This window comes from Eublepharis macularius, chromosome 4 (assembly GCF_028583425.1).
Source record: "Eublepharis macularius isolate TG4126 chromosome 4, MPM_Emac_v1.0, whole genome shotgun sequence".
In the NCBI taxonomy this organism is placed as follows: Eukaryota; Metazoa; Chordata; class Lepidosauria; order Squamata; family Eublepharidae; genus Eublepharis; species Eublepharis macularius.
Genome location: NC_072793.1, coordinates 49,124,212 through 49,149,077, shown reverse-complemented (window position 1 = coordinate 49,149,077; position 24,866 = coordinate 49,124,212). Strand labels below are relative to the sequence as shown.

The 24,866-nt window shown below is 41.4% G+C and overlaps 1 protein-coding gene across 3 annotated transcripts; it reads right to left on the bottom strand.

The window, feature by feature from the left end:
* Positions 1-403: 403 nt before the first annotated feature.
* On the bottom strand, positions 404-24,866 carry TTC1 (tetratricopeptide repeat domain 1). 3 transcript variants are annotated; one of them, XM_054975555.1, is made up of 8 exons: positions 24,798-24,866; positions 23,307-23,636; positions 19,842-19,902; positions 14,284-14,396; positions 13,644-13,680; positions 5,191-5,339; positions 4,184-4,238; positions 404-1,564 (listed from the first exon to the last, which is right to left on the bottom strand). In XM_054975555.1, exons 2-8 carry the CDS (start codon positions 23,616-23,618, stop codon positions 1,437-1,439), a joined length of 855 nt encoding a protein of 284 aa, XP_054831530.1. In that variant the 5' UTR covers positions 23,619-23,636; positions 24,798-24,866; the 3' UTR covers positions 404-1,436. The 3 variants fall into 3 exon arrangements, with proteins under 3 accessions (XP_054831530.1, XP_054831528.1, XP_054831531.1); XM_054975553.1 differs by lacking the exon at positions 24,798-24,866 and adding an exon at positions 24,489-24,789; XM_054975556.1 differs by lacking the exon at positions 24,798-24,866 and adding an exon at positions 24,301-24,467.

The following is a 24,866-nucleotide window of genomic DNA, read 5'->3' as shown; positions in this document are numbered from 1 at the left end:
TGCTTTAGTTGCTTAATATTTAAGCTTTGCTCCATGCTACCTTTTGTCTGTGTACTATATTTCACAATGCCTCCTTCAGTTTACCAACTTGAATGAGGAAAAATGATTCACCTTTGAAGGTTTGCTTGAAATTAAATGTTTAAGAATGTTGTGTACCATCTATTCAAATAAAGTTTTGATTTTTCCCCCTCTGCACTTTTAAAAAGTTACACAAAGCAATCATTTTGTAAAAGGATAAACAAGACTTAAAATATGATCCTATGCAAAGTTACTCCAGTCTAAACCCATTGATATCAGCGTTTAAACTGAAATAATTCTCAATAGCATCGCATTGTCAATGTGCTGCTTCTTGCCCTTTGTAACAACGTCACCTATCCCTCTCTGCAATCACATGGCAGGATCATTCCTTCGACATTTGCTGATTTATTCTTGTACTAGCGATCACAGAAAAAGAAGATTAGCTGTTTACCTTAAAGAGAATAATACAAACTTTTATGTATATATTAAGAGACCTTAAGCCAAAACAACTGAAATCAAGGACATCACTCATTTTCATCCCACCCTTGCTCCAAGGACCAAATAATGGTTTTACCAGCATCTCACTGAGTGGGATGGCAGAGTAGGGATTTGAACATGGTATATAGTATGGCTTTGCCTGAATTACATCAGAACACTGCAGCATCTCGTACAACACATGATACTTTCCAGTATAAGTCTGCATACTAGGATTTAAAATAACAGCCATTTTCAGCACTGTTCTGTAACTTGATAAAAACCACATTCGACAACAGGGTCATAGCAACAAGCACATTCAAAATGCTTTGACCAGTTTTTCTAACAGCAGCATGTCAGTCAGCTTAGTTGCAAACAACAGTGAAGCACATTGTTTCAATCAGCCAGTTGTATTTGACCTGCCACCCTCAGCTAGGCAGTGTGATTTGTGGCAACTAAGCAACAAAAAGCATTATGATAAAGTTAATACTTATTTGCTAACAAGGTTCTGAATTTAAAAATGGCAACAGTACAGCAGGAGTACCATCAATGTTTTATTCTACTTGAAGATAAAAACATCAGCTCTCTCTCACCAGTTGTGAGTAAGATCTGCAAACTTCACAAAACAAGAAATGGGTTGAACTTTGTTTACAGGTATGGGTTCGCTAGGATTCTTCCATTAAGCAAAACTAAATTCTCCTATTTCCTCATTGGGAGAAATGGAGTGCCTAAATAAAGTGCGTATGGCCAGATCCCCACAAATCAGACTATTTCCCACTGTTGCCCATGCCAACTAAAGTACCCCACAGAAGAAAAAAATGCATAGCAATGCGTTCAAATCTTTATATTTGAATAAAGATGTTAGGAATTAAGTGTTTACTCAATCCATTTTGAATTCACTGGAAACATGCCTTTCAACACAATGCTTAAAGTTTGGGCTTATGTTATCGGTTATTGTTTTGAACAAAGTTGATGGAGTATGAGCCAGTAGATGAATCCTGCTTCACCTGGAAGTTATCTGTTGACAAGCCAAATGGGCGGAGAACAAAGTTCCCAAGGTCTTTCAGTTTTCCTGCAAATAAATAAGATAAGCATCTTATGTACAATATGTACAAAATCACAGAGATAGGGAAGAATTTGTTCCTTGCTGCCCAGGTTCAGTGTAGAATGAGTTCTACTGAAAGTGGTCCTAAACTGTTTTCATCATTCAAGAGGGTACACAGACAGGGGAATTATATTTTCTATTGTCTGCAACTCTCTCACAGTTGGCATTGAACAACAGTAAGTGGTTAGAGAAGTAAGTTCCTAAGGAAAAGGTGCCACATGCTTAAAATCCTGTTTGCTACAGTTTCACAAATTATTGATTAATACCAGTGTGGTATGTTCTGAAGCATTAATCTGTGCCAATACACACACACACACACACACAAAATTGCTTCTTCACACAGTGAACACAATTGTGTTTTACTTGCAATAGCTGATTCACATATTAGAATGTTTTATTTGTAGCTGACTTACTCTCAAGCTATTAATAACCCTAAAAGCCACCCCCCCCCCCGCAATATTAAAAATAACTGGCATTGTCCTCTAAAACAGTCTTTATTCAAAAACTGTAAAATGAGCAATGTTGCAGAACAAAAGAACAGGATGAAAACATACAGCTCACCTAGTCTACCCTAGACAATAAACAAAACAAGGTTTGGCTAAGAGAGAAGATGATACGTGTACCCTACTCCATTTAAAGCAAGCAAAGTTTGTATACACTGAAACCAGCACTATCCTGGGACCAGATACTTAAGAATTGGCTTGGAGGAACCACTATGGCTCTGTAGTTTCACCTGTTCAATAAAAAAGCCAGAAGACTTGACTCTGAATCATTATATTGTTAGGATACTACAACTAACAGCTTTCCCACTCCTTGCCAGTGTGGACTCAATGACTTCTTTATACAATCCCAGTCGAAATAATACTTGTTTGCAGTAAATGCTTTTCTTCAGGAACAATTATATACGGCTCAGAAGTACAATTCACTAAACCTGGAAGGAGATTTGATGTTCTGTGGGGTCAAAATGTTCATACATTTGCTTTTAACTATTGTGATCCAGACACTGAAGTAAAAGCAAGTCTCTACAATTAAATGGGATAGGTTTCTGCTTGCCCTCAGCCTTACACCACATATCATCAGCTCCTGAATACACACCAAATGTCTGAACCTGTGGTTCTATCAGCGTCTCTAATAGATCTTTTGAATGAACTTATACGTCAGCAGACTGCAGAATCTAACATCCCACGTTATGTTGATGTTGAGATAGCATCTCATTAAAAAGAAAGATCCTGACCCCATGAAGGTGCCTTAACAGAACTGCATAGCCACTTAAGTCAGGTGACATAGAAAATCATAGATAGAGAATTTCTTCATCGGTTACCAATGTTGTTCAACACCAGAAGTAGCAAGAGAGAGTATTCACTGAGGCTAATACTAAGCTATCAGTATTGGGGGAAAAGTGGAGTTAACTGTTTTTGTTTGATTTTGCATCCTGGGTTATCACTAAATGCAATCCAGAGGGGTGCACACACTAATTTCTCAGAGCTTGCCTTGCCTTTCACACAAGTTTGAAATAAATAAATACACACACTCTAGAGGTTTTGGAATGAGAAGCATCACTGGTATGTGCTTCTATTTTCTTCAAATATCTCTTACTTAGTACTTAGAAGAAAACAGTAAGAAACGGGACTAAACTGATGTTAGCAAAAACTCTTGAAACCACCATGCCTTCATTTTTCTTCTTATACATCTTCACTCTGCAAGATGGAACTTGCAGATGCAGATCTTAAATTTCATCGCATTACTAACTAGGCTGGCTTGCTTTTTAAAAGCAGACAAAACAAGAATATTCAAATACTTTAAATAATATTACATCCCAGGTATCTTGTCTATGAACATGCATATACACTGGTTCCAACAAAGGGTGAATCATCCACAAAAACATGTCTCCACACACAAACTACCTTCACAAGCTGTCAACTGGCTCAAATAATTCTCTTCACTAAAATTTCTGCCTATACCTCATCAAGCTGCATTCCTGTAGGTGAACTAATGGAGCAGCTCCCATTCCTTGCCTTAGGGGGCCAAGGCAACCCCAGTGCAGTCACTCCCTTCCCACTGATAATCTGTCTTCCAGAAAGGAAGGAGATCCCCATCCACTACCTCTGCTCCATGCATCTTTAGACCAGAGTGAACATGTCCAATTGTTATCCATTTGTGAGCAACCCTTACATCTGAATTAAAGGAAATGAAGATAGTACGATTTATACAGAAACATATAGCTGGAGGGGATACTAAGGGTCATCTAGTTCAACCCCCCCTGCACAGTGCAGGAAATTCACAGCTATCTTCTCCTCCTCGGCTCCCCCAGTGACTGCTGCTGTATGCCCACAGGAAGGCACCCCAACAGCTTAAAAGTAAGCTTTAAAGTTTGTAGAGCTGAGATGCTCTGAGTGAAGGAAATCCCCGTTACATTCTAGAAAAGGACATTGGGAAACCCTTCTGTAAAGAAAGAAAAAATCCCAATGAAATCTGCTATTTGAATAGCATAGGAAGTCATCTCTGCTTGAAAAGAAAATTCTATGAGAATTGCATTACGTTTTAGATCAACATTACACAAGTGCGCTGGATACCAGAACTACTTACCCAACATCTCTTTTTTAAGTTTCTCATTTCGTTCTTCTATTTGTCTGGGCAAGCGCTAGGAAAGCAAAAAGAGGATCAATTTTATGAAGATAATGCTGCTGTAAGTATTTACTCATGATACATTATGTACAGTTTGAGGTACCCCTTGTGACAAAAAAGGACCTCCAGAGGACATGATCACCACTAGTACTCCGCTGAGTGCACGCAATACCTTCAATGGACCTGGCCATTACCTGAAATGGGAGGCCAATAAATGGGAAAAGAATGGATTGGATCCACACGACTTGCAGGATGTTCTTGATCATTACAAGTTGTAAAGAAATGGTAAACATTAAACTACTTACAAAGTAGAGGGAAAGATTACTCGAATTATTAAAAGTATCCTGATTTTTGTGATGCTTTGGCTGTTTCACAGTATTTAAGGGACACAATTTGACAAGGTCCTGTGGCTAAAACAGAAGATCAAGGTATGCGAACAAAACATCTACAGAGCTTTACACATCAAATATCAAATCTCCGCATGAATCCCAGCCACACACATTTTGTAATGAACCTAACAGATGCTCTGGAAAACCTTTACATATCTGTATATTCTTTTTGATAACAATTAATGTAGTTCTGTAGAAAAAAAATTTAAAAACCAACTAGAAAAGGCCAAATTAAAAAAAATTAAAGCCTGAATGTAGTTCTCTAGAATATATATTTTTAAAAGCCTGAAGTTTGTTGGAAGGCTCTCCAGTGAACAGCCCTTGAAAAGCCACAGAACATTCTCGAAAGCAGCAGTGTTCTGATTTCTTTCCCCAGCTGCATACTGAATTATACCCGCACACCCCTGTCTCTCTTTCAAGAGGGCAGAAACAACGACTTTCAGCATAATACTGTGCAACAACATTAAAGTCATGGTTAGAAAGTTTTAAGAGACATTTGTCCACCATTTTCATATTGTGTCATCATGACGTAAAGCCCTTTTACATAGTGGAAGAAGGACCATCATTAGACAGGCTTACCAGACAAGCTTCTCTTGCTTGATGTACTGAGGGATCCTTTTCCAACACATTTTTGTAATCCTCTAAGGCTTCATCTAATTTTTCTGTTTTTTCATATAATTCTGCTCTCCTTAGTAGAGCCTTGATGTAGTCTGGATTTAATTCAAGGGCTAAAAAAACAGAAGAAAAGCAACCATGAGACACTAAGGTGTAACTGAATTTACCAAGAACATTTCTAACAGCTCCTCAAGTAAGCGTCTCCTTGAAAAGCTCCCAAGATACACAGAATGCTTGCACTAACTCTGCAGCAAATCTGATTCTATACACAATAGGAAAACAAAGAAATCTGCTCAAAAAGCCAGCACTGTTCCTTGTCTGCAAGTAATTCTGGGAATTTCAAGTGCTTCTGACTTTAAATGTTTGCTGAGATGAACCATTCATTCATTCATTCATTCATTCATTCATTCATTCATTCATTCATTCATTCATTCATTCATCTTATGCCCCGCCTTTCCCACAAGCGGGCTCAGGGCGGCTTCCAACAAATATACTGTTAAAATACAATAAAAACCTTATTAACATATTAACACATTAAAATTCAGGCGCCATCAGACAGATCGGTTCATTAGCTCGTAGGGGAGGACCTATTTGTCTGTGGCTGATATTGGGCCAAACCTCTCGGGTTCCCTTTGCAACTCAAAGAACCATCTTAGAGTGCAAAAGCAGTTGGGTCCCAGAGGTTGTTGCTGTAACATCCTTTTCATTGGCCTTAATCATCAGAAACCCCCCTTGCTGCCAACATGGCCCTTTTAAGGGAAGAAACCATCAAAGCCCTTTCAACTCAGCGAACAGTGCAAAGCAGGGTCATCTATCTCCTCAAGATTCAAAGCTCTCGCAAACTAGTCCATACCACCATAGCTCACCTGTATCAATCAGCACAGGGTGATCATTCATTCACATAGCAGCTGAAAGCAAGGGTTCGTTCTTGTATGCAGTTTTAAGTAACCACATCAAGATTCCTTTGTCCAAAGCTATTTTTAAATTGTGCATCAGCTCTGGGACGTTTCAAGCTTTGTAATGTAAGGGCTGATCATTCTGCTACAGCCCTAGCAAAGAAACCGGCCTTATCTAGAAAGCCAATGATAAACTGATACTTGAGCTGAAATGACTATATAGTTTTCTACCAGGAATCCCAATAAACCACTTTCCAAGCATGCAGTCTACATATAGCTACAAATCCTCAAACTGAAAATGTAATATATAATTTAACATTTTTGCTATGTAGAGGTCTATGACTACAATCCTATGGACACTCGTTTTCTTTGAATAAACACACTCCAAGACAAATACAGAACAGATACTCTGGATAGTAGCAATCAAGATCATTTATTGTATGTGCACACTCACTAGATAATGTATTCTTTTTTAAAATTACTGAGCCACCAACTGAAATGCTGATTAACATTTTTAACATAAATTGGAACTTTTCATCGCTGACATCTTGACATATTAATTTGCCCTGTGATGGAATAGGAAACTGATATTAAAAATTCTACAGAAATAGAGTATAATAGTCAAAGGAATTCATTGGACTATAAGGACATATTTGGGGATTGCTCAATAATTCAAACATATTGAGGATATATTATTATATCTAATTTGAACCACGCTACAAAGGATATGATTAATCACAAAATGGGGCTATGGATGGGAGGATTTCTCTACAAACCTAGTGAAAGTCCCAGGTTTGCAGAAATATCTGAAATCTAAAAACACACACACCAGGGTATTAAAATTCTCCAAATAATAGAAACAATGCTGTAGCTTTAAAAAAAAGAACCCCCTGGCCCTTTTACATGTTGCTAGGCAACAATATTGTTCAGCCCTTTAAGACTTGGTTTCTGGAGGAAGTACTTGGAAGCCAAAACAGCCCGGTAAAGATCCTCTCCACCTTCCCTATCATGTCTCCTGATAGTGAAGGACTTGGTGGGAACAGGCCCTGTGGTGACCACTGAAGACTCACTACCCCAGAACTGGGCCTGTCCCAGCCACTGACACCCTGCAACTAGGCAAGACTTTGCCCAAGGAAAGACTGCCAAGGGAGAGGGAAAGCAGAAAGCAGGGGGGCAAATAAAGGTAGGTTATCTAGTGGGTGAGAAGGAAGCAGGAAAAGGGGAGAGTCTATGGGAGCTTTCAGGAAACTGTTTCTCTCTCATAACAGATTATTATATATTGCTTTCAAAAATAAAAGGAAGAGACCCTAATCCATAACAACAGTGCATTTTTTGGGAAACTTCTTCCAAATCCCCACTATTTTTGCAGTTAGGAAACTTTTACTGCTAGCCAAAATAATTCCACTCTGCTCCCACTTGGAAAAACAGGTTTTACTTACCATAACTGTTGTTCATCTAGGTCTTCCGTGCAGGCACACATGGGACTGCGCACGCGCAGGCCTGCCGATACCGGAGATTTTAATAGCTAAAAACCACCAGGGGGGCGCTCCCGCCTCCCAACGCGCATGCGCGGCCGCTTTCCCCGCCGAAACGGCTCCTAGGAGGCGGAGCGCCCCTCACATACCCTCAGTTCCTCTTTCGCCGCCCCCTGCAAGGTAAGTACCAAGAGAGTTAGCGGGGAAGGAGGGAGGGCATGTGTGCCTGCACAGAAGACCTAGATGAACAACAGTTATGGTAAGTAAAACCTGTTTTTCATCTACGGTCTTCCTGTGCAGTCCCACATGGGAAGATTCCAAAGCTAAATACCTGGGTGGAGGTGACGCCAAGGCATCACTCAAAGATGGAGTGCAGAACAGCTGTGCCCACCGCTGTCTCCTTTCTATCTAGGATGTTAAGCGCATAATGCTTCACAAAAGTATCCGCCGAGGCCCACGTCGCCGCTCTGCATATGTCTTGGAGTGGAACACCCCTGAAGAGAGCCACTGACGACGCCTGGGACCTGGTGGAGTGGGCCTGCACTTCCAAAGGACAAGGTAAGTTAGCAGCAGAATAACAAGTCAGTATAGCCTGGACCACCCACCTAGAGATAGTCTGAGACGAGGCCCGTTTACCCTTATTCTGTCCAGCAAAGCAAACAAATAAATTAGAGTCAATCCTAAACGGTTTCACCCTATCCAAATAAAATAGGATGGCCCTTCGAACATCCAAAGAATGAAGGGCCGTCTCTGCCTCAGAAGCTGGAGTTGGGAAGAAAACCGGCAGAACCAATTCCTGAGACAAATGAAAACGGGATACCACTTTAGGCAAAAATTCGACCTTTGTACGAAGAACGACCTTCTCAGGGTGGAATTTCAAATAAGGGGGCTCGCAGGATAACGCCGCTAGCTCCCCAACCCTCCTGGCTGAAGTAGCCGCAACCAAAAAGGCCACTTTCAGAGACAAAAAACGGAGTGGACAAGAAGCCAAGGGTTCAAAAGGCTTAGACATCAAACAAGTCAGAACCAGGGGCAATGACCACTGAGGGACCAAAGCCCGCACAGGGGGAAACAAATTATTCAACCCCCGTAAAAATAATTTAGCAGAATAGTGGGGAAAAACAGATTTTCTATCCACCGGAGGGTGAAAAGCAGAGATGGCTGCTAGATAAACCTTGACTGAGGAGTTGGCCAAACCCTCCTGTTTCACCTCCCACAAAAATTCCAAAATATCAGAAAGGGTGGACTCAAAAGGATCCAAACTCCTGCGACTACACCACACAGAAAATTTGTCCCACTTAAGGGCATAAGACTGCCTGGTAGACAAACGTCTAGCATTTAAGAGAACATTAGTCACAGCCTCGGAGAAGGCACCCCCGGCCTGATCAACCACGCTGTGAGTTTGAGTCTCCCGATGTCGTGGTGAAGAACCCCCCCCGCAGGTCAGGAGATCGGAAACCACCGGGAGACGGATTGATTGAGTCTGAAGACTCAGAAGGGAGTGAAACCAAGGTTGCCTCGGCCAATACGGGGTCACCAGGATGACGGACGCCCTGTCCCTCTGGACCTTGCTGAGGACCCGTGCCAGAAGCGGGAACGGAGGAAAGGCATAACACAGGGGACCTGACCAACTTAATTGAAACGCGTCTCCACTTGATTCTGGGCCTACTCCTCCTCTGGAACAATAAGCTAGGACCTTGCGATTTTCCACTGTCGCAAAGAGGTCCAACTCTGGAGTCCCCCACTCCGAGAAGATAGGGGCGAGATACTTGTCCTGGAGGGACCACTCGTAGTTTTCCCTGTGGAGTCTGCTCAGGTGGTCCGCCATGGTATTCTGTACCCCCGGGATGTGAACTGCATGCAGCCACACAGCATGATCTATGGCCCACTTCCAGAGTCTCATCGCCTCTGTGCAGAGAGCCACAGACGCCGTGCCACCTTGCTTGTTGATGTAAAAACATTGCCGTCGTGTTGTCTGTCAGGACTTGAACGGACTTGTTCCGCACGACATCTGAAAAGGAGATCAATGCATATAAAATCGCCCATAACTCAAGAATATTAATATGTTCCTCACGTTCAGACTCAGACCATAATCCATGGTCATAAAAGCCAGCACAGTGAGCCCCCCAACCGAAAAGGGAAGCGTCCGAAGTAACTGACAGATGAGTTTGTCGAAAACCAAACTCCACCCCTTTAAATAAATTAGCATCATCCAGCCACCACTCCAGGGAGGACACCACCCCCCTAGGGACGGAAAGCCTCCTATTTTGAGAATCACGGGCCGGTGAGAACACTGAATTGAACCACAATTGGAAGGGTCGCATAAATAACCTGGCCAGCGGAACCACTGCTGTAGTAGAAGCCATGCAACCCAAAAGGGTCTGGATAAAGCGAACAGATTGGAAACGACACCTCTGAAGGGTCGAAATAAGCCTCTTGATTTTTGAAGCACGCTCTGCAGGTAAGAAGCCTGCATCTCTAACACCATCCAAAATTACTCCAATGAATTGGATGGAGCGCACAGGGGTCAACTTGGATTTCTTCTGATTAACAAAAAGACCCAGGCGTAAACATAAATTTAAAGTGAGAGACACCTGATTAGATACAGATTCAGCAGAATCACCAACCAAGAGCCAGTCATCCAGATAAGGAAAGATTTGGCAGCCCTGGAGGCGTAAATGAGCCACCACCACTGCCACACACTTAGTGAACACTCTAGGTGCAGTGGCCAACCCAAAGGGCAAAACATTGTATTGAAAAACACGTTGACCATAGACAAAACGTAAAAACTTTCTGTGCTCAGGGAAAATTGAAATATGAAAGTACGCATCCTTCAGATCCAGGACTGCAAACCAAGACTGTCGGGGTAACAAAGTTAAAACCATTTGTAACGTAACCATTTTGAATTTACGAATTCGTATAAATTTATTCAATCCCCTGAGATCCAGGATAGGCCGAAGCCCACCATCTTTCTTCTCCACTAGAAACAGGTTGGAATAGAATCCCAAACCAGCTGAAGCAACCGGAACCTCCTCTATAGCCCCTTTCTGCAATAGGGCGGAGAGCTCCCCCAGGATCTCTGAACGAGGGGGGTCAGAAGAAAACACAGGGAGACGTAGGTAAGGTAAACCAAGAAATTCAACTTTATAACCAAACTGGATAATAGACAAAACCCAAACATCGGAACAGATTGAACACCATGCATCCAAGAAATCATTAAGCCTGTCCCCAAATGTGGGGTCAGGTCCCTGTGATTGTCAGAATTGCTTATGCAATTGGTCCTGGTCCTTGGCCTGATGCTGTTGGGAACCAGGTTTGGGACGTTGGCCCTGCCTCCGTCTGGGAAAGGCAGATTGTGGGCTCTGGTAGCTCCTGCGCGGCTGGTAAGCATACCCTTGATAGGGCTGATAGCGGTGTTGTCTGCCACGCTGGAAGGAACGATAGTATGGGCGAGAAGACTGCTGCGACGGCTGGTGTAGAACCCCATACGAGCGGGCTGTCAGACGTCGGTCCTCTTCTTAGAGAGGAACTCGTCAGTTTTCTCCGAGAACAGGGTGGTGCCCTCGAACGGCAGGTCCTCAACCCTGTTCCTCGTCTCCACTGGTAGGGCGGTCGTGCGAAGCCAGGCATACCTGCGCAGTACCACCGAGGAGAGGAGCGATCTAGATGCGGTGTCAGCCATACTCCGCCCAACATTGATCTGGTGTCTGGACAGGCGGACAGCCTCCTCCTGAATGACCCGAAGCAAGGTGCGCTGGTCTTCAGGAATCTTAGGAAGGAAAGACGCCACCTTCTTCCATAAGAACAGTTGGTAGGCCACCATCATCGCGGCATAATTCACCACTTTGATGCCAAACGTAGCTGAAGTATACAACTTCCTGCCCAAGGCATCGATCTTCCTACTATCCTTGTCAGTTGGAGCCGACAGAGAGCCCTGGCGAGGCCGAGCTTGCATCTCCTCAGTGACAAGTGAGGATGGAGGAGGGTGAACAGCCAGGAACGGATGAGCATCATCTTTGGTTCTGTACAAGCTCTCCACCTTCCGGTTAGTAGCCGTAGCAGACGCAGGTTGAGACTGCAGCTTCTTCCAAAGATCAGCAAACCCCTCTATAAGGGGAAAGGCAATCGAGGGAGTAGATCCCGAATAGATATGTTGCAATATCTTATCAGTAAATTTAGATTCAGTGGAAGTCACTTCAAGGTCCAAGGCTTTCGCCATTCTTTGGAGCAACTCATTATAGGCCCGAAAATCATCAGTGGGCGAAGCCTCATCAGATGGCCCAATTTCTCTTTCAGGTGACTCCGACAAAGGAGAAACACTGTAGCGGGCACGGGGCCATGGAGAAACCCGATCCGACGGGAGACGGGATGAGTCATACCCAACATCGGAACCGACTCGAAACGAGGGAGACAATGAAGCACCTCTATAATGCCGGTCAGAGTAGTATGAACTCTCCCTACTAAAGTAACGAGGAGCAGGTTCATCTCGACGTCGACTCTCCCTGGATCGGCTCCGGTAGGACCGCGGCGGGCTCCGACAGCTAGAGCGACGGGTAGACCGACTCTGTCGACTCCGAACCGAACGAACCGAGCCCGATTCGTAGGAGGCCGATCGGGTCCGACCCGAAGGTGTAAGAGGCTTCTCGAGGAGAATGACGTCGTCCTCCTGAGCCTCCTGGTCCAGAGGAGTCTTGGACTGCGGACGATCACCCGCTTCTGCCTGCTGCTCCACTTGGACAGGAGTGGAGTCGATCGGAACCGATGGGGGAGAGGTGAGTAAGCCTTCCAACACTGCCTTATCATGCTTACTGGAATGCTTATGCTTCTTCTTCTTCTTTTCAGGAACGGTCTTCGACTTTACAGAGGGATCCGAAGTCGTCGGAACCGTAGAGGTTGTATGCGTCGGAGGAGTCGACCTCGGAACCGACGGGGTCGAACTTCTACGGGCTCCATGGGCAGGTGAAGCCTGGACAGCCGATGAGATCGAAGGAGGTCGAAACTCCGACCCGAAGGGATCCTCTCGGGCCTCGACTGCGAACGACTCGGAGACGGTTGTGAACGAGGAGTCTTGGAACCCGACGCCACAGGAGGACGAGAGGACGCAGACGGAGCAGACGAAGACTTCGGTGGAGGGTCCTCGACCGACATCGCACGCTGCCAGAGGAAAGCATGCAAACGATCCGCCCGTTCCACCCTGGCCTTGGAGGTAAACGCGCGGCAATGCTTGCACGCCTGAGTGTTGTGTGTTTCTCCAAGACAATACAAGCAAACGGAATGACCATCCGACCTTGTCATCTTACAATTGCAGGTCTCGCAATGCTTAAACAAGGCCTTCTCAGACATCGCGAACGAAGAAAGCTGTAAACCTCAACGATTGGCGGCGAAAGAGAAACTGAGGGTATGTGAGGGGCGCTCCGCCTCCTAGGAGCCGTTTCGGCGGGAAAGCGGCCGCGCATGCGCGTTGGGAGGCGGGAGCGCCCCCTGGTGGTTTTTAGCTATTAAAATCTCCGGTATCGGCAGGCCTGCGCGTGCGCAGTCCCATGTGGGACTGCACAGGAAGACCGTAGATGAACAATTGTTTCCAATCATGTTCAGAAATAGGAAGAACTCTTCATTCTCAGACATACCACTTCCCTATCCTACCCAGCCAACCTCCAAATTCTTCCCTCATTCTGTTTGAACAGACTAAGCCAGTTCATTTCAATGTATTCTGCACTCAATGTTCTTACTCTTGGATGAGACTGCTAGACGAAGTTAACAGTATACCAAGCACCTACATTCAGGTGAGCTCTGTGGTGGCCTCACCTGCTACGTAAAGAGTTAGTCTTGACCACCAAAGCACTCTGGAGCAAACATTCTGAACATGCACAATAGGGAGGAGGTGGGACAACTTAGCAGTGCAAATGCCTATTGACACCAACCTCACCAGATCCTCTTTCATTTATCTGTGTTACCCACCATGACCAGAAGCAGATACAGTGAAACAGAATATATTCCTACCAAGACCAACATAATATGAAGAATACAAAAAACAGGAAAACAGTACCTTTGCTGCAGTCACCTATGGCAACTTCTTTTTTGTCCTTCAAAAGAAGAGATGACATTTAATGTTTACCACCTGGCATTTATAAAGATTTAAGGATATGAAATCTGATCAAACCTGAAAGTGAGATTTACATCATAAGAGCCAGAGTACTAGACTCCAGGGAAACAGGTGCCGTCTGTACCTCTACCTTGTAATGAATTGCTAGGGAAAATGTTTCAGTGAGATTTGTGCAAGAGGCAATATGTTCTGGTGGTCTTTCATCAGAGCCACAAGGAATGCAAAATACCAAATAATCCAGAAGCTTTTACTTAGTTAATACTTATTAACACTAACCTTGCTGACAAAAGACAAGACAATGTTGATACTTCATTGCCCTCTTGATTGTTGTTAATACCATACTGGTGACATGCTTGCTTTTATTTACCCAAAAGAGTGGGCTTTGCTTTCTCAATTCAACATTTGTCCTGTATCTTCCTACAAGTACTTCTACCCTACCAAGCAAAACAATCCCCAGAGAATAAAATGGAACCAGTGTCTTGCATTGTAAAATACACCTGCACTGGAGGAGAGGTCGGTCAGAATAAATGTGACATCATAACAGCAATTCTTGCCACTTTATAATCCTGGGAATGAGTTTTACCTGTTTCATTCTGGCTGCAGCTCTGTTTGAATACAAAACAGATCTATCTGTGCTGCAGCAGGCTGGACAGACTTCCAGGGCTTTAGAGTAAGAGTCTTCAGCTTCTTCATATTCTGAAAGTTAAATGAAGAGTTGTGATGAAAAAATACTCAAATCATGCACGAGAATTCATACTATAAAAGTATCCTTAGCATCAATTTCTCCCTCTACATTTGAACTGTTCTCGAAAAAAGTGTAGCAGTAGAACCAAAAAAAGGTAGAAATGCAGGAGCAAGCAAAAATGGGAGCTGTTACTTCTAAATTTACCACTAATGACATTAATAATAACAATAAAATTTGATTTATATACCACCCTTCAGGACAACTTAATAACACAAAGTGCATTATTATTATCCTCAAAACAATCACCCTGTGAGGTGAGTGGGGCTGAGAGAGCTCTGAGAGAGCTGCGACTGACCCAAGGTCACCTAGCTGGCTTCAAGCAGAGAAGTGGGGAATCAAACCCAATTCTCCAGATTAGAGTCCTGTGCTCTTAACCACTACACCAAACTGGCTCTGTATTACACTACAGTGTAAATACCTGCATTTGTTGAAAAGCTTTGCATTTCATTTTCTTAAAAAAGGTTAGTATGTCAGCACTAGAAATATAAAATTTCTTTGGGGGCATTGTTGAGGAATTAAATATGTAATATTATATATATATATATATATATATATATATATATATATATATACACATACACACTTACACACACACCTATCTTAATACTATGTTTCCTGCTTAAATATGATGTATTTATCATTTAGTTAGCATATATAATTGTACTACTTGACATATTTATTAAACTTAGAAGTATAAATGTCTTAGCTTTACACAACCCAGTTATTACAAAGATCTACAAACTGATGCACCCTATGCTACCTTGGCTCTTGCGTCTCTTACTTTTTGCCATTTGGGAGGAAGGAAAAAGGAGAAATTGCAAACAGAAGAGACAAAGTTTGTACTATGCAAAAGGATGTTATATGAATGGAAATAATTTCAGTCACAGTAGATCTAGCAACATATTTGAATATTTAATTAAAAATAATGAGTTCTTTGACAGTGAATTATCATACACCTTATAGCATACTTCTTGTAAATGAGTCATATTTAAACAATATATTCTTGAAAATATAGTATACATCTACAGCATATACAGAAATTATCAAATGCTATGAAATTTACATAAAAATCCTCATTCTAAACATTCTCAGTGAAAAAGACTTGTCTTAAAAACATGTAATTCATTGCAACATAAAGGACATTTCACAGGAGGTTTTTTACCCCTGTGCTCTCCCAAATTGCCAAAAAAAATTTTGTTGAAAATGGGCAGAAATTTTGCCCCCACCCCAACTTTTCCCTAGAATATTTCTGAGTTTTTACTTAGGCCTTTACAATTTGCAAAGGAAATGTACATGATGCCAATTACTAGCTGGTAAGAGAAAAAACTGCAGTGTGGGTTTTGGATTCCTTTGCTTCATTTTAAATTAATGGCCTGTGTGGCCGCCTGGTAAGGACAGCCTAACTCAGATTTAAATACTAATGCTAGTTAGTCAGAGAAGGCTTACAGAATGCTGAAGTAGTTGTTTCTATCATACAAAGACCTTATTGTCAGTATAATCAAAGTGGAGACACAGTTAAGAGAGATTATCCTGGTTAAGAAACTGGAATATTTCCTGAAAAACCACAGACCTCAGAAGTCCCTACTTATAGGCTTAAGACTGTACAGAAAAAAATGCTTCTCAATTTTTGAACCTAGTTTGAATTTAAAGAGGATTTCAAAGGGGAGGGGGGCCATGGCTCAAAGATGCATGCAGACGGTCCCAGGTGCCAAGCCCCAGTACTTCTCCTTAAAGGATTTCATAGTGGGTGATGTGAAAGACCTCTGCCCGAAACTCTGGAAAGCCACTGCCAGTCAAAGTATGCAATGAATTTGATAGGTATAACGTAGCTTCATGTAACACAGTATGTGTGCATTGCTTGCTCAAGAGTTGGTTAACCAAGAACCTTTGCTAGTTACTGTTTGTTCCTATGAGTTAATGAAAGCTAATTAATATATTTCCAACTAGAATATAAGGTGCTTTAAACCCATGTCAAATTCGTGTAAAACGCATGTAAAATTTGAATCTGACCAGATTATCCAAACCACTTGAAGTTCCCACTTGCTTACCTTCTTGTCATCAAAACTTTTCAACAAACATAAGAATATTCACAGGACATCTATGGCTCCATATGTATTTGTCACAGGGCTTTCTCCAGAATACTCACACACTGATGACAGTGCATGTAATTCCTTCCTGTGTGTTTTTGCAGCCAGGTGCTGGTATTTAGAAGCATCTTTCAACTATGCAGCTATAGCACTTCAGATAAATCACTCTGCATTTATTTTTCAAGCCAAACCACGGCAGAGTGAACAAGGTAAAGGAAACTTTCTTGTGCCTCTACCCTTATGGAGATTTTCCATCTGTTACTGCCTATGTACTCAAAATGAGCAGCAGTTGATGCCAAGTAAGAAGCAAAGCTTGCCTATCCTTTCAAACAGTTGCTTCTGGTTTTGAGTCAGGGAGAAGTAATACCTGACTGCTGTTCAGGCTGACAGGAGCACCATTGAACTATGCTGCCTCCCACCCTCATTAAAAGTTCAAGAGAGTGAATTTGCGGAGCCTTAGAATTGCCTTTCTCACTTGTAGGAAAGAATGTTACAATGAGACAGCAGCAAAGTAGGGTTGCAAGAGACACTGCCACACAGTTGGCAGAGCAGAAAAAGGGAAAAGCTGACTTGCTGTCCTCAAATACAAGAGGAGGACAACCAGGACAAGTAATATGGACATCCTGCAAGTGTGAAAAGTCTGTATTTGCTCCCCCTTAAAAACTGGAAACTGTACTAGCTGAAGATCTGATGCTCAGCTTTGTAAGACAGTACAGCATACAGAGCTACAATACTGGGTCCAAACCCATCTGTTCCTAAAACCTACAGATCCATCTCCCTGCAACAGCCCTGTCTATTTGCTAGAGGGCTTACAGCTGCTGGAAGTTTGTCCCCTTCCCATTCAGTGAAACCTGCGTCAGAACTGTCAGCAGCTCTCAGAACTGCTGAAAAACCATCTGGTTTCCTGAGGCTTGTTTCCAAAATCATTCAGACTTCTTCAAAAATGTTTCAGTCAGCTATAATTTTAACACACACACCTGCAACAGCAGTGGGGTGGCATATAAATAAAAATATTATGATTTCTTAGGATAAGAAATAATGATTACCTGGCACCACAGAAAACGTTCCCATTTTTGCAGCAGTCATCAGCGATAATCAAAAATTCTGTATGTGTTTATGTGCTGTCAAGTCGCTTCTGACTTATGGTGACCCTATGAATTAATGCCCTCCCAAATGTCCTATCATTAGCAGCAGGACTTGCAAACTGAAAGCCACGGCTTCCTTTATTAAGTCAAGCCATTTCATGTTGGGTCCTCCTCTTTTCCTACTGCCTTCAACTTTTCCAAACATTGTCTTTTCCAGTGAATCTTGACTTCCCGTGATGTGATCAAAATACAATAGCCTCAGTTTTATCATTTAAACTTCTAGGGAGAATTCAAGCTTGATTTGATCTAAAACCCACTTCTTTGTCTTTTGGGCAGTCCATAACACTCTACTCCTACACCCCACTTCAAATTTTCTTCCTGTCAGCTTTCTTCATTGTCTAACTTTCACACCCATACATAGCAATGGCAAATATCATAGTATGAAATATTTTGGTCTTCATTACACTTAAGGGCCTTTTCTAGTTCCTTCATGGCTTCCCTTCCAAGCCACAGTCTCCTGATTTCTTGTTTGCAATTTCCCTTCTGGTTGATGATTGAGCCAAAGAATAGGAACTCTGACAATTTCAATTTCTTCACTGACCACCTTAAAATTTTGTAATTTTTCAGTACTTTTGTCTTCTTGATGTTCAGCTGTAATCCTGCTTTGCCACTTCCCCCTTAACTTTCATTGTTTCAAGCCTTTACTATTTTCTGTCGGCCATGTGGTGTCATCTGTATATCTCAAATTTGTATGTTCCTTCCACAAATTTCCACCTTCATCTAAATCTAATCCATCTTTCCTTATGATATATTCTGCATATAAGACTGAATATATAGGGAGATAAATCTTTAACTTTGCCAGACGGAAACCATTCTGTTTCCCTATATTCTGTCCTAATAGTAGACTCTTGTCCTGAATACAAGTTGCACATCAAAACAATCAGATGCTGTGGCACACTCATTTCTTTTAAAACCATCCACAGCTTTTCCTGATCCACAGTTCAAAGCTTCACTGCAATCTATAAAACACAAACTGATTTTCTTCTGAAATTCTCCAGTATGTTCCAGTAATCATCAAAAATTTGCAACATGATCTTTAGTGCCTCTTCCTTTTCTGAATCCTGTATTTCTTACTCTATTTATTGTAAAATTTTAAGCTTGCATGAGAAATTAATGTGATGGTCCGATAGTTGCTGCAATCTTTGATGTCTCCTTTTTTTGGAATTGGAACATAGATCCAGAGGTTCCAGTCTGTGGGCTATTGTTTTGTTTACTGTATTTGCTGACACATTCTTGTTAAGATTTTGATGGACTCAGTTTCTTTAGCTAGAAATAGCTCTATTGATATTCCACCTACTACTGGTGATTTGTTTCTCCCAATTGCGTTGAGTGCAGTTTTCACTTCATGGAAATGTAATATTATAGCTCTAAATTTTCCTCTGAGAATTTCCTTACAGAGCCACCTAGAATGCAGTTGGAAGGCACATGATGCAGCAATCTGTTGCTGTTATTGAACACTAGGTCAGCACCTATCTGGGAAAATCCTATGTATATTGCCTTCAGTTCCATAATGTCTATCAGTTAAGATCATCGTCACAAGCCTTGCTCTGTGCCCCCACCTGCAAAGGTGAGTTCAGTGGTGACCCAGAGACAAGACTTTTTCAATAATGACTACTCACCTTTGGAATGACCTTCCTTTGAGGAGGGCCTGGTACCTAACCTACTCTTTTTTCCAGGCAACAGGCAAAAGCCTAGGCTAAAAGAAAGGTTTTGAATTAAGGGGTTGATCTTTTCAAGTTGTTTTTACAATCTGCTTCTAGGCTGACAACTGTTTTATGAGAATCATTTGAGGTTGCTAAATGTTTTCTGCTCTTTTATACTCTGGCTACGTTTTTAATATTTTAAATATTTTATTAATTTTTATGCTGTTATATGATTCTACCATGCTTTACTTTGTAAACCACCATGAGCAGGTTCTCTGGATAGGCAATATATAAATATTCTAAAATAAATAATGGAAGAAAGTAATAAATGATCATAGGTCTCAAATGAAATAACTCAGGGGATATATTCCAAAACTTTGGTCAAACCTTAGACCAGATAAAACTTCCACAAGCACTTTAATGAATGCTGTACTAAACAGCCCCAGCCTCAAGAAAAAAGCTAATGAAAGGGATACAAAAAAGACTTGGCAACAGGTTGTTATAATTAGAAGTTTTCCTACCTCTTCTCTTAAACTGCTCGTTTCCTTCTTCTTTTAGCTTCGTGCTCTCATCTCTTCTCTTCTGCAAGACACAGAATATGGCAATGTCATACAGCATTTGTCTGAAGTAGCAAAAACAATAGCTATAATTTGGTAAAGCACCAATGAACAATTAGAATAAGCCATAATCTAGAGTACAGCAATAGCTATCAAAAAGCTTTTTTAAAACATCTAATTGTATTTATTCACCAAATAATTTCTTTTTCCTGCTCTGCAGATAGTTTTATTGTTAATTTCTGAGAAGGAGCAATGTTTTAATCTATAAGTAATTAAACATATTAATAGTATTCTTAGCTAACCTCATACTCTCGTAAGGGACACAGTCATGTTATCTTTTATTAAATCGTTATAACAAACTAAACCAGCTTGTTCCCACACATTTATTTGACTATAATTCTGCTTTGCAACTATGCCCTATTCCCACACTGCAGATGCCAATAGGGAAATATCCAAGGCAGTTTGTTTCTAATCTTATTTCGAACTGAGTTTAAATCATTCATGATATTATCTCCTGTGCATTCCTTAACCATCCCTGTGTATATAAAGGCACTTTCAACAATTAACAAGAGATCTATCATCTTGTGATCTAAACTACACCGTAATCCAAAATAGTTTTCCAGCAATAATAGTTTCTGCAGTATGGAATTCAACATCCTCCCTGCTTCCAAACCATCTGAGCTGATTTCATTTTAATCAATTTATTATGTTCCTGTATAAAGTTCTTGACATTTTATTAAGATCTTGTCTGGGACATACACTGCAATATTATTAAACAGAAAAATCAATCTTGGGAGCACCGACATATTAATGGCATTAATTCTTCCAAAGAATGAAAGTTGATGGTTTTAATGCTCCACTATTAATCCTAATTTTTCAAAATATGGAATCCTCCTCCAAGAGAAAAATGTATGTAAACGCTTCAGTTTTTTCAAAATGTATGTTACATGCAGACAATTTACTATAATCAATTAATATCTTAATTAACTCTTAAAGAAATTTTTTTGGGCTTCGTGAGATAAATTGTCACATCAACTGCAAATAAATTGATTTTAAATTTATGGTTCTGAACACTAAGTCCATTTATCTTAATATTCTTTCAGTGGTATTCAGCCATAGGCTTAAGAACCAAATCTTTTACAATGTTTGTCTTGATTGTTCCTGTGAAGTAGGCCCCTTTACAGATGGGACACTGAGACTGTGTTACAGTGGCTTGATCACGGGCTGTTACAGAGAGGAGATCCCAGAGAAGGGAAGGTAGGCCTTCCCTTCAAATCCCAAGACCACCAAAGACTATTCATTTCCCAGGAAGGATCTAAACAAAGTTCTGATTTAAGATACACGAGAAGGTATCACAATTTTAATTTTCATCAACTAGCTCTTTTTGATGAGAGAAGATGCATTTTACATTTTTCAAGCATCCCCTGGCTTCTTGTTTACCACTCCCCTAAGGGGAAAATGTTCCCCTCACTCTACTGCCTTCTCTACTTCCTCAGGTTCCAGCCCCTCTTCCACTCCCTCAAATGTTACCCTCACATCCATGACAGCCAAGGCCTCTGTTTCCTCATCCTCTGCCCCAACCCTCAGGCTCCGTGACATCATAAGAGCTCAGCCAACGGCAGGCCTGTTGCTTTGCTTTGACTACCCTTTAAAGGAGAAATTTAAGAACAGGATTCTCAGGGAAATTAAAACAAGATACAGTAAAGATGCCCAGTGGTGACTCTTCAATGTTTTGTGTAGCTTCTCAATGATTAGCAGAAAGATAATTTTGTAAAGTATCTATAAATGTACAGGACAAAGGGTTTTACTTTACTAAATAGACTTTTGGTCACCTTGGAACAGAATTATATTTTGTTCAAGTGCAACACTCACAAAATGTGCTTATAAGTAAATTTTGCCAAGTCACTGCTGCATCTGTCTTCCTCCCAAATGAATATAAAGAGAAAAACTGCACTGTCTACACACAGCAGACTGATCTGGCCTGGAGACAGGGACTCTGAAGCAGCTGAGCTTGGGCGACATTTTAACATTCCTTTATGAACAGTTATTTCAACTTTAGAATTCATCGCTTATCATACATAGCATTTTAAAGCTTCTTAATGCAAATATTGGTGCTTGTGACAAACAAAAAGGTCAACACATGTTCAGTATTCATTTACAATTTGGAAGGGTATTCTTTATACCACTCTTTCTGATAATGACCAAGAACTTGAAGGTAGACATGGTTATGATTCTTTTAGGCAGTTAAGCTAGCATTTGTTTTGCCACTAAACACAATCTCGTGAGAGCAAGACTGTCTGCACTGGAAATGCTTGTCAGTCAACTACTGCAACACGTGATTTCATCATTAGCTTTTGACTTCTTTAAATATTGTTTTGAACTAAAAGTGATCATATGCCAAAACTGCACTGAAATCATCTCAAACAGTCTAAGAGAGTGTATTAGACTCAGGAATCCAAGAAAACCAAGCAGTCTGCACACAACGGCCTGGCAGGCATCCATTTCTGCTTAAGGAAAATAGAGAATGACAAGCAGAACAGAATGATCACAAGTTAAAAACAGACAAAAGAGTGGTAAGCAGAAAAATAGTGGATACTAAATATATAACATAGATGAAGAAATGAACAAATTGTGGCACTGCTTACAATCTCACAAAGCAAAAGCAGACTTGTCCTTAGATTCCTAAACCTACCAGATCCATGGTATATCAACAAGTGGGAAATTCACAATACTGAGAAATGGGCACTAGGAAGCACAGCAGTAGCAGCCATGGTGACCACAGTGTTACACTGGGGGCCACAAGTGTGACTGGGTTGCCTTATATTTTCTTTCTTTTTTTTTAATGAAACAGTGGTGGGAAGCTAATCAGATCAAAAATGCAGTTAGGCACCCTTCCACATCATGCACTGTTTTCCAATGAAGTCTACACGCACATGAAAACTACTATCAGCTGCACAGATGATATTTTCCCCATTGGGAAAAGCAGCAGCAGCTACTGCAGAGAGGAGACTCACTGCAGAAAAGCCATAGTGGAAGGGATTACCCCTTTTCTACCATTTTTCTGATCAATCTGGTAACCACCTACAATGGCATTTCATTTTTTAAAATCTTAAAATATCCAAAACCAGATTTCCTGCACAATATGTAGCTTGTCAACATGTTCCCAAAAAACCTCCAGGTTGCAGGCCTATGCACTTACTCAGCAGTAAACCATACTGAATCCGATGGGACTTTCTTCTAAGTAAACATGCAGAAGATTGACCTGCACAGTTGCAATGCCATGCATGATTACTTAAAACAAATAGGATTGGACTGCAAGAATTTTTAACAGACTTGACATCAGAAGTCTTCAGCTACATTTCAACATTCAACTGGAAACACATTCCTGAGATAGACTGAAGACCAGTCAGGTTTTTTATTGAAGCATACCTGTTTTTCTTCCTCTGACATATCTTTCTGCAGTTCTAACAGGTATTTTTCATCTAGCTCTGTTTGATTCTCTGAAGAATCTACTTCACAGTTATGATTCTCTCCTGTTACTTTTGATTCAAAGGAGTCATTACAGTCATGAAAGAGATCATCATCTTCCCTGGCTTCCAAGTCAGCTGATGGACTATCTCCTTCACCGATTCTGGGAGTGTGCACATTATCGCACTCACTTTGCAAAGAGTAGCTTTGCTCTTCTGAGAGTTTCAAATCCTCAACTAGTTTTTCAGGAGGAATGGCATCTTCAGACTCCATCTCAAACTGCAAATATAACTAGAAGGTTGAGACAAGAAAATATTGCATATTGATTTAATAAAATTTTTGTCCTGTATTTCTGCCTTCATAAGGGCCATCAATGCAACTAACAACATAAACTATTAAAAGCATGTTAAAACCACTGAGGTGAACCAAAAAACTTTAGACATTGTTAAAACAACTAAAGCTGCAGTTAATATAAAAACTTTAAACAAGGCTAGTAAAGTCTCAGACACCTAGTCATGAGAGACTAAAGATAAATACTTGTGCCTATGAATCTTAAGTATTTTCAGCCTCATCCAGGAATCATTCACTGTTTCCATACTAGCGTTCTGTGAAGCAAGTGAAGTCCTCAGCTGTTGTTTACCAGATGAATTTTTGAACAAAATTCCCCTGTATTCACAATTATAGCAGTTTTTCACACCACAATAACCAGGATCGAAAAGTCTAAATATTAGTTATCAACTATTTCCATCCATCTTCATGCCTAATGCATGTTTACTGTTCACCTTGAAAAAACTGAATTCCCAACAGAAAGTATTATAATGCTCAGGACAAAGTTGTTGCTCCCTTCCCTAACTGACGGTTATATAATGCTACTTTTGAAAAGCCATCCTGAACCTTTAGAAGCATGACAGAAAAACTTTGCTGAAGATATTAACCAGCATCATACAAAACTAACCTATTGGCCCATCTATCCCTGTGCTTTCTGTTCTGGCTGATCACTCCGCAAGGAGACTTCCCCAGTTCTGTTGCTAATTTTAACTGGTTACGTCAAGAACTGAAGTTGTGACCGCCGACAGGCAATGCTGATACTCTACCAATCAACCGTAAGCTTCCTTCCGTTGTATTTACTCAAGATATGCCCACCTTCTCTCAGGGCATAGGCTTCTCTGGGGAACGGAACGCAGAAAACTTGATACATCCGCTCCTGCCACTAGACCAACAAGCACGTCCTACATGAATCGCTCCATAACCGATACTAAACGCACACGCCCCCGAATCCCCACGCTTCGCGTCAGGCTTTCTTCAATTCCCTTCGCTACCAAAGCCGGATAAAAAGCAAATAAATCTTCCTTCAGCAGCACCCTAGTATGCCTTTGCCAGCCTTACGAGGAACTCTCTGGCTACTTTTCCCTTCCGGCCCCTCTCAGCCTCCCTCGCCCCTCAGCTGCCTACCACCACTCGGGCTCAGACCCCTTCGCCGGATACTGCGCCCTCTGCTCGCCGACCTTTGCGTCACTTCCG